This window comes from Atta colombica, unplaced genomic scaffold, assembly GCF_001594045.1.
Source record: "Atta colombica isolate Treedump-2 unplaced genomic scaffold, Acol1.0 scaffold302, whole genome shotgun sequence".
In the NCBI taxonomy this organism is placed as follows: Eukaryota; Metazoa; Arthropoda; class Insecta; order Hymenoptera; family Formicidae; genus Atta; species Atta colombica.
The window spans coordinates 102,401-113,597 of NW_017259407.1; the positions used below are offsets into that span (position 1 = coordinate 102,401).

The following is an 11,197-nucleotide window of genomic DNA, read 5'->3' on the forward strand; positions in this document are numbered from 1 at the left end:
GCGATATGAAATATAAATATTTGCTTATTACTTATATGATTTTTCGTCGTTGATGTTATTTTTAATATTTTTAAATTATTTTTATTATTGTACTGTTTGATTATATATTTACTATTATTATTATTATTACTATTATTACTATCATAATCATGAAATATAAATTATGCATGCTGGTAATCAGTATTTTATTAGCCAGATATATTTTTACATATACACTGCCGTCGAAAAGTTTCCGGACATAGAACTTAAAATTATATAGTATTCACGTCACCAATTCGATAAAAAAATTATCGCAGACAAAAAAATAAAAAAGCATTTTAAAGCTTGAAACTTATATTTTACTTTTGACACTTTTTTATTTTTTGTTTGCGATGATTATTTGCCTACGTTCGTTGCCGTGCGCTTAGTCCGCGATAGGTGTCTTTAACCTACAGGATATAAAGAAGAACACCTATTGTTTAGGCCTAAATGCACAGTGTAAATGTATAGCCTTTACCGAGTTACGGTGCATTATGCAATTTTAAGCTCCATGTACAGAAATTTTTCGACAGCAGTGTACATTAACATGATACGAAATGTTATTTATTAAAAATAAATTTTGTTATAATAAATTCTAATTTTCTGTCTTCTTTCTTTTCTAACTTTCTGTTTAGAAAACTTTGGAGGGAAGTAGTCGCCCCCTCCGCTTTCCGTCTCCCCATTGGGTAACATGCTATCCGCCATTGGATAACATGCTATCCGAACGCAGCCTATATATATTATATAAATTTTAATATCACATTATTTGTTGTTTATCATTACATGATTTTTATTTTGATAATTGAATTTACTAAGAGGCTGCTCGATACCAATGAATTTTAACGAAACTTGTAATATCAATAGGAATTCATTAAGTATCATTCAGTAAACGGATAAGGTTCCTCTCAAGAATTTGCGAATAAATCAAAGTTGAAAAATGTCGAACACCTCATAATCTAAATAATACAAAATACTAAAAAATAATGAAAAGATGTCTTTTTCTTTAAGTTGTCCTTTCAAAGTAATCAAATTAAAGTAATGTATAGAAGTACATATCGGGAAAACAACTTATCGCGTTCCATTTTAATTCGATTATAGAAAAATACATGTATAATCAAAAAATGACGTTTGTTGACTATATTTTAGTAGGGAATATTCACATTTCAAAATGACATAAGTAACAGATTATAATCTCTAATCACAGCATATGCAGCTAGAGCCATTTAGACGTGAACAGCAGCTTTCAATACAATCTCCTAATAATACATATAAGTATATAAAAGATAAAAAATTACAGTTTGGCGAAATTTTAGAAAGAATAAGGAATCTTAGGATAAAAAGATAAATTAGTCTAAAATACTCTACTGAACTTGCTAATTAAGCGTTCGAAATTTTGCAATTATAATATTTTCACAAACGTTTGAGAAGCACACTTTATCCGTTAGTCAATAATACGAATAATTATTACGTCGTGCAGTTCCTTAATTAGAAATTGCAATTACTTGTAGAAATGTTCAAGTAAGGGAATAACTGAAATTCATACCTCCAGGTGCAACCAATTGATTTCCGGGTGGCGAGGATGGTTCAGGCGGTGAGGATAATCTGTAAAGTAGCCAGTAATGGTAGGACATTGGTTCTTCTTTGTAGCCAGCCAGCGTGTGAACGTAATGACCGTTAGGCCATTCGGAAGCGGTAAATTGGAAATGGGGAGACATGCTTGCCGCCAACAGCATCACACTATAGAAAGTCTCGTTTTTTGGTACAGTCACTGTCAGATTGTACGTTTCGTTTACATTACTGCCAACCCACAATGTATAGGACACATTTATAAGCACAGGCGCTGTGGTGAGCGTGATATCTGTATTGCTTGTATTATTTCCTGACATTTCTGATGATAGAGGGATCTCGCTATGATCATCGGGTGTTCCAATATCTGCAACTTGTAAGTTTAAAGAATCATTCAACGGTAGAAGATGCATTGATATGTGACAACAGGCTGTAGTCAAAGTCTCGCTAGCAAAGCGTTTTGAAGCGTTTGATGGACCAATTAGAAGAAAGAATTTTACAAACTGACTGAATTAAAAAATACTTCAAAGCGTTTGCAACATCGTGTCGATACGTTGATACCATACCCATAGTTTGAACAAAAGTAACATTTAAAAAAAAAATAAAAAAAAGATTATTCAATAACATCAACGCTAATTTAAACATTATTTCGAAAAGTTAAACCTTTATTAATTATGCGCAACTATACGGGGTAAACCAATTTACTATGATATTCGCACTTGATGTATAGAATCTTATTCTCACAAGTATGACTTATGTTAAATCTGACGGATAATCTGAGTAAAATTTATAAAATACGGGACATAAATGAATTCGCGACGAAGTTGCACCATACTTATGAGTGCGGTCGCAAATTTCCAAAAATATCAGATTTCTGCATTAATTTTTACATAAATATAAATATTTATCATTTGATCCTTAGGAAGTCCATATAAAGTCCACTTATATATTCGTCATTATTCATTTATGTTCATTCGAATATGTCATATTATATTAGATATATCAGAAACTGAACTATGTTTATCAATTTTATAAATGGATGTATATTAATATTATGGATATCCATTGTCCATTATATGTTTAAACATTTTATGAAGTTATTTCTGAAGTTATAAATATTCAAACTAGATATTTTATAAATATCCTTAGAGATATTTGTAGGATGTATTTCGAATATCCGTGTGCTATCTGAGTATAGTGGCTTTTTTTCTATATCTCTTCGCTATCAGGCAGAAATACCTTCGATTATTTTGAATTGCATTTGTTTCATCAAAAGAATAGTCGTGGCTAAACTGTACAGTACAGAGCTTCGCGTTCAGCTCAACTGTAGCAAAAAAAAAGTTAAAATGCCTGCTTTAAATTAAAAAAAATATATAATAATGGATGATGTTTATTTACTATTGCTTGTAGTCAGACGAGGTGATGAATTGTCCAATAAACCCTGTCCGCAGTCAAGGGCTCGAATGCTGGCCAATCCACGGGGCGCGACACCTAACATAGCCTCTGCAGTGGCATGGATACTGCCATGAAACGAACCATCTGGTCGTTGTTGATTGATCAGCCAAGCTAAAGCAGCGGATCTATTCCAGTTATCAGCCGGTTCATTTTCGATTTCTTCTAGCGCTTGCATCACCAACACAGTGTTGCGTAGATCACCAAAACTGCCGTCGTGCCTTTGCTGTTGTGCTAACTCAATCGATGGTTTACGAACGATGTGATGAAGGTTGCGATGTCGATGATCTTGGACGATACATCGCAGGGCCAGGATTAACATTGCGATAGTATCTAAAAATATTATTTAGTAATAAAAATATTTACTGCCATGTAATTTAAGCAACGCAAAATTAAAATAAAATAAAAATATATAATACAAGTTTTTTTATGTAAAATTCTTTGAGATCTGTTAAAATTTTGGCTAGTATACAAAATTTTAAAATGTATATATGGATAAGATAAAAATTTCAATTGGGAGACCAAGCTGTAATGATCGACACTTGAACATTATGTTGTCAGGAGAAGGCGAGAGAGCAAAAAAAGAGAAAGGATAGAAGCGAGGGAAGCAATTAATTTTAATTTTTTATTTTTATATATTATTAACTTAAAATATATCAACAAATATAAATTATTATTATTATTTTCTCTTTATTATTAGAAGATTTAAATTCTATATTATGTTTTCAAAAATTTATAAAAAATCTCTTTAAAAAAGAAAAAATATACGTCAATAAAAAAGATATCAAATATTACATTCTTTTTAATAAAAAAACGGATACGAAATATGTATTTATTGCCGTAAACTATATTACAACTATTTTTCTTTCTGTAAAATAATAGTTTTACAGTTCTCTGAAATTTCGTTTACGTATAGAATTGTGAAGAATATTTTTATCTCTTTATTATTCTAATATTCAATTTCAAAAAATCACGTTGTTTTTTAAAAGTTACATTAATACCTTTTTAATAAATAACTATTGGCTGAATCTTTTAAAAATCATTCAGGATCATAACGCTGATAACATATAATATGTTAAGGTAATTGGAGGTGATTCTTCTAATCGGAATAGTTAAAATTCAAAGTTGCCAAAGGGCAACTGTGAGTTATCGCCGTGATCTATTGCTAATGTTTCGTGAATCTTACAATTCACTTCATCTGAGCGAGGAGCGCTCTGATACTGAGCTGCTTCTCCGGAGGACTTCCTTGATATATACTTGCTTGATATATAAACTTGGTTAATGAGGAGTGTTTGAGAGAGCGGGGAAAAAGAAAAAGAGCGATTTTCCATATTTTACTTACATTATAGTCCATGTCTCTAAGTTATTTTGAGTTATCTGTTTAAGTAATCTTGAGAAAAAAAAATCCTAAAGGCCGGAAGCCTCCACTCAGTTTTGCAGGAGTATATATCTTGAAAAAAAGTAGATATACATCGGTGAAAAATAGTACGGTCAATGTGTACATGAAGGAACATCAACGAGATGTCATTCACATTGAAATATTCACATTGAAATATTCACACAATCAGCATTAGCAGAACACAGCATTGAGTTTCAAAGACATTAACAAGGAGAAGCTACGCTCTGTTCTTCACCGATTTTGATTAAACTTGCAGCGATGTTAGAGGAGTCTATCAAGTGAACATCTGTAAAGCCGTTTTCGTTAATAAGCCTTAGAAGTAACGAGTAATGAGCATTTAAAAATATACTAAAAATCTGCAAACAATCTAATATTGCGGAAAGTATGCATTTTGAGAAAAATGTCTTAGATAAAAGTGTTAGGATTAGGATTTAGTAAGATATATTTACTGGTTTTATTGGTTTTTGACCTTGAATGGCATCGTCAGGGTCAGGTCAAGATCGGCGCTGTTACCCAAGGTCAAACTAATAAAACCACTGTTCATTTGATAGGCTCCTCTAACATCACTGCAATTTGGATCAAAATCGATGAAGAGCAGAGCTTCTCCTTGTAAATACTATTTCATAAAATGACTATTATTACTATAGCGTAAATAAAATGTGAAAGCCCGCTCTTAATTCCCCCTCACCTTTCTCTACCTCAAACGCCTTTTTCTTAACAGAGTAGCCAAAAGGAGACTACTCTGGAGGAGCAGCTCAATATTAATGTGTTCCTTGCCCTGATGAAGTGAACAGTAAGATTCACGAAATTGGCATTAGCAATGGATCACTGCATGGCAGTGATAACCCATAAATCCTTTGGCACCTCTACAGAAAATAGTGCCTCGTGAGGGCCGCAAAAGTATCACAAAAATTCCTTAAGTTTTTCTGATTGTCAGTAGAAAAGTAGACATCGTAGACATTTTGATTATATTTTTTTGATTATATTGATTTTATTCGTTTTTTATTATCCAGTAATATGAGAACTTTGAAACAATAAAGAGGCACTTACCAACATTATGATCTCGCGCGGCATTCGCAATATCTAAGAGACGGCGCATCTGCCGTTTGCGCACATGTGCTTGCGCGCTACATGCTGCAAGCGTAGTCAACGCAAAATCGTAATCGGTTGGCGGTTCATGATGTTGCAAAGTACCGATTAAATCGTGACCATGGAATTGTCTGGGGTCCATGCACATTGCGTTCAAAGCCAAAGTATAGCGTGCTAATTGTCCTGGAGAAAATCCAATCTCCCGATGTCTATAAACACAAACGGCAATAAATAATTCATATAAGAGCGTTTGATATAATAAATTTATATCTGGTGTATTGAATAAAAACTAATTTTGCATACATTTTCAAATGCATACATTTTCAATGAGAGCAAATACGTGATATCGACACATTGATTCCGTACATTTTAATTATGACGTGAAAAAAAAAATTGTTGTCATTGAAATATGGAGGTATATTTTTGAAAAATATCGTATACGAAAATATATGAAATGAATACTATAATATACATTACGTACAGCATTGGGCACATATTACATGATGACAATATGGGCGTACCGTGGAATTTTTTTTTTTTTTTTTAATGAATTCCATTTGGATACTTTTACAGCTTTTAATGTAACCTCATTTTTAAAAGGAAAAATATTATGTTTTGTATATTATGTAACTTTTACTTTATTTTTTAAAGAAAGTATGGGCAGTATAGCTGTTAAACAAAATATTTAATTCCATAATATAATTTTATTTCCATAATATTGTTATTGTTATAATTATAAAAGTAAGATTCCTTATGACAATAATTAGATGAGTAAGTTAGGCAAGTAGGAATCGACGCTGTAAGTGGTGCACTTTAAATGTGGTGCACTAAAATCGTTATAGTCTAATAATATACTTCTACAATTCAATAACATATGTTTCAGCTAAATTCTAGTCTTCTTCAGCGAATAAATTTTCATGAATTGCGTTTCATTGACTGATGTGCGTGGATTTCCATTGATTAATCTTCCATACATTTTCTCATGGCCAATTGGTGAGCTGACACTTCAAAACATTACATATTGAATAGTAGAAATATATTATTAGACTATAACGACACTTACAGCGCCGATTCCTAATTACCCAACTTTCTCATTATCTAATTGTTATTGTTATTATTATTACAAACAGTAGAGCTCACTGAGTGCTCAATGAGCAATTGTAGTACTGAATATATGTCAATTATAGTAACGTACATACTATTTTTCGAGTCAAAAGTTTTACGAAAATTTTCCTATGTATCACATATTCTGTCAAAGCTTGAATTAACGGAAGTATTAAAAATTACTTACTATATGTTTTATAACGAGAAAAAAAAAATATTTTATAACAGCAAAAAATTTTACACAAAGTTAAAAGTAAAGTTGTATGTTTTTATAATTAAAAATGAAAGAGAGGGGTTTGATAGAGAGATATTGTTAATTGGCTAATTTAAAACGAAATATTCTTTTTAGTAAAGCAGTGAAAAATTACTAGACACCGACCGATGTAAGTGAATGTGTGCTATTGGAATATGCGCTAACCCTAGTCAGAAATGATAATGAAATCGACATCGAATCGATGTCGAATCATTCCAAAATGAAATAATTAATAAAAAATTTTTTTGGGGAGGGGGGGGAGGTTAAATCCCCAAAACCATTCTCTGAATATGGACGCCAATGCTAATATGAACATATGTTACATATATGTATTATACGCGGGTATTTTATCTTGTAATATTATACATAATATTACATATATAATCATAGGTATATCTAGATCGAACATTCTCTGAAATTTAAAGAGCGGAGATAATGTTCACATAAAGAAAAGGGAATATTTATTCGATCCAATTGCATTTTATTTCGTTCGCAGTGCGATCAAAGGAAAGCGCAACAGAACCAAATAAATGCGCTCTTTTCACATAAGATTTTCTACTCCTACTTCTTGAATGTTTAATCTAGAGCTGTGTTCTGATATACACTGCCAGTATCAAAAATCTACAATATATATTGAGTGTTCAGCGAGACTATTGCAATAATTCGTAGGAAGGTAGACAGAGACTAACTGAGCGAAAAGTCTTCTACTATTTTGTAATTTTCGCAATAGTTAACAAGATACTAATTACTAAAAATCATTGAATATTGGTTTTCAATAATATTGTATTCAAATACTATCAACTTTCAAAAAAAAAAACAGCGAGAGACAAAAATTGTTAGTTTTCTTCTCATAAGGTTTTGAGAATTTTTTCAAAATTTTTTCAGAATTTTTTACCGTATTTTCTCATTGGTAAAAATAAGAAAATGCAGTACTAAAAAATTGATAAAAAATTCTGAACAAATAATTGTCAATAAGCAAGAGTTAAAACAATTATGATAAATTTTTACCTCCAAAGTAGAAGCACAATTTCTAGTTCCATTTGCTTAGCAATGAGTTGCAATTCAAGTGGCGCCGGCGGTGCGACGTTATCATCACGAGAAAGATTGGCCAGACGAAGAACTAATACTACTCGATGTGTGTCGTTACCCCAACTTGCGTCCTTATCTCGTTGACTCCACAGCCACGTGGCCGCTCGTTCAAGAATAATTTCCGCTTCAGAGCTGGTCGACGTCATTTCAGCGTTGTTTACTAACAATAACAATTTTTCGTTCCTTATATTCAAAGATATCAACTATAGGATATTTTATTTAATGTTCTATATATACAGTTTTATATATATATATATATGTATACATATATCATATTTTAATTTGCCTCCAAAAATTTTATTTTTTAAATTAATTTAATTTGATTTTAAAAAATATGGTAAATATTCAGGTAGCAACCGATGATCTTGGTCTTGACGTGTGTTGTCATGATTGAGTTTCTTCCAGTAAATTTTTAGCTTATTGACAGTCGCACGTTATTGATCAAAAAGTTGGTCACAAAAAAGTTCAAAAAATAATATTTTATTTCTACAAAAAATATTAAGAACTGCCCCACACTCTTTCCTGGTCATTCCTTTATCAGGGACCCAGACCGAAAGGCTCTCTCTCTTTCTCTCTCTCTCTCTCTCTCTCTCTCTCTCTCCCTCCCTCCCCCCCTCCCTCCCTCTCTCTCTCCCCCCTCCCTCTCTCTCGATTCCGATTTAATAAAATATCAAATAAATGTTTCTGTTTCTGTTTTTTTTTTTACTAGTAAAGAAAACCAAAATTGTAAAAATTACGGTTTTTTAACTTATTTATTCTTCAAATTTATTCTATTAAGAAGAGAGAGGGGGGAGAAAGAATTTGAATTTTCAAATGTACGGTCCAGTAAAATTCTTATTGTTCAAATTTTTAATCTTTTGTCATCAGTATTATTTAAATTGAAAAAATATTTATAATATTCTGCAAAGCAAAATATTTTTTAATTCTGAATAAAGTATATAAAAAAAATTTTTTATTTATTCATCAACTGAGCATAATTTAATGACCAATATTTATATTATATATAAGGATATTTATTAAGTAATGATAAAACTCTCGCATAGGGATAGAGCGAACTACTGAGTCGAAAAGTCCTCTACTATTTTACAATTTTCACCAATAGTGAAAATTGTTCTCTATGAGAAGAAAATAAATAATTTTTGTCTTTTGCTATTTTTCTGTAAATTTGATAATAATACTCAAATAAAAAATTATTGAAAACAAATATTTGATAATTTTTAGCTGATACTTTGTTAATTATTATTAACGAAAATTATAAAATAGTAGAGAACTTTATTCGGCTCAGTTTAGTCTGTTCTACCCCTATGTGAAAGATTTCTCGTAATACTTTTCAAACACCCTATATAATCGGTTCTTATATTTAAAATTCTTTTAAGTCTTAAGTCAGAACAAGCTTATCACAGAGTCACATCTTATGACATTAAAATAATCTTAAAATATATTAAAATAGTCTATAAGAACGGACTGTTAATATAATTTACTGGTTATCTTGTTAAATTAATTTCTTTGTTAGTCTTATATATGTAAACAGAAGTACATACCTTCTGCCCAAGTGAAAACGCATAACCATCCTAGAAGGTAGATCACAGCAACTGTATTTGCTTTGTCCCACATGGCATTCGGACGAGTTTCAAATTCCGCTTATGAAAGTAAAATTACTGAAAATTAAATCATAATCATAATATAGAGAATATATTTTAAAAGATATGACATTTTGTTAACTTTACGGCCGGTATTCATAGTCGATTCTTATATTTAAGGTCATCTTAAGTATACAATCTTAAAATGAATCAATCAGAAAATCGCATTAGCATCTTAAGACATTAAGATAGTCTTAAAATAAAAATCGACTATGAATACCTGTATGTATGTTTCCCAATTTATTAAACATAATTATTTATGATTTTGTGTGCGTGCGTGCATGTCTATATAGACATATAATATTTTTGTTTCGGAATCCTTGTACTTATTTTATTTCAAGTAGGATACAATCAAATATATATATAATTCTAATATGATATAAATTTGTCAAAAGCATTATCAAATAAACAAAAATTTAAAAAAATTTTTTTCACAGTTCAAAACAATAGAAAATTTGTTACGAATTTCAATGCTCCATCTTGAGAACCAAAGTTGAAAATCTTATATTACCGACAGAGGGTTAAAATCTTTTTTTATTTATATATTGAACCTGGATTACATTATATTAGAACATTTTACACTTTACACTTATTATGTCACGAAAAAAGTAAAAATAAAAAATTGTTTGTTACTTGGTCCAAAAATCATTCTTGTTTAATATGTCATCGATTATATTTCCTAATTTTTATTTATGCGATAATTCGCCTAATCTAATAGCTTTAAAGAAAAAGTTCAACAACTGATTTAAACATAAAAAGCTCGATTAAATCAAATGATACTTTTCTCAAATTTTTTTATCCTTATGCCAATTCGAGCTGATAATTGTGACCGCATAGGCGAAGAAAAATTTTACTTACCTTCTTAACGAAAAAGTCACACTGCTTGTTTGTAATTGATGTTGTTGGATTTCGCTTTCTGTTTCTTAACTTCTACTTGTACTACTGTTGACTCTTTTATCAAAATCACTGTCGAAATTCGATGGCGGCGATGGCAACGATAGCCATAACGATGACTACGATGGCGAGAAAGTGCGACGATAGTGGCCGCTACGATACGCCTGTCTCGTGAATGCGCAATGCAGACTAGAAACGCCGCGCTACGACGCGTAAAGGAAGTTGGAAAACCACCCTCCTTTCACCCTTTCATAAATGCTTCGCATGTTTATCAAGAACGCTTGATTGCCTTCTAATATAATCCAAGTTCTGAGCAAATGGAATTATTTTCATAATTTTATTACACACAAGGATATAATAGATATTCTCTTCTCTTATTTTAGGCATGTTTCTAACTTCAACAGAACAAGAATAGTATTCAAAAATATTTTTAATATTTGGAAATAATGAAAAAAATTTTTAATAAGTAAATATTGCATCTAGACTTCAGTATTTATATTTCTTTACAATTGCTCTATTTTTGTCAATATATCTTAACAACTATAGTTACAGATATTTTTTTTATCTTTTTCCATTATCTGCAAAGGTTTAAAATATTTTTTTAACTTATAGTATTTTCTTACGACTAATACTCGTGTATGATTATATATTATTTATCAATAATTAATCATAATATTTAAAATAATATTTTAT

At 30.7% G+C, this 11,197-nt stretch overlaps 1 protein-coding gene across 1 annotated transcript in view; it reads right to left on the bottom strand.

The window, feature by feature from the left end:
• Positions 1 to 10,636, bottom strand: part of LOC108690283 (uncharacterized protein CG3556) — a 12,053-nt gene extending 1,417 nt beyond the window's left edge. Inside the window, exons 1-6 of the mRNA XM_018197491.1 lie at positions 10,469 to 10,636; positions 9,512 to 9,628; positions 7,890 to 8,130; positions 5,486 to 5,733; positions 2,983 to 3,369; positions 1,562 to 1,957 (exon numbers count right to left, since the gene is read on the bottom strand). Coding sequence (XP_018052980.1) covers positions 1,562 to 1,957; positions 2,983 to 3,369; positions 5,486 to 5,733; positions 7,890 to 8,130; positions 9,512 to 9,584 — 1,345 coding nt within the window. The 5' untranslated portion in view covers positions 9,585 to 9,628; positions 10,469 to 10,636. The remainder of the gene's footprint in view (positions 1 to 1,561; positions 1,958 to 2,982; positions 3,370 to 5,485; positions 5,734 to 7,889; positions 8,131 to 9,511; positions 9,629 to 10,468) is intronic.
• Positions 10,637 to 11,197: the final 561 nt, after the last annotated feature.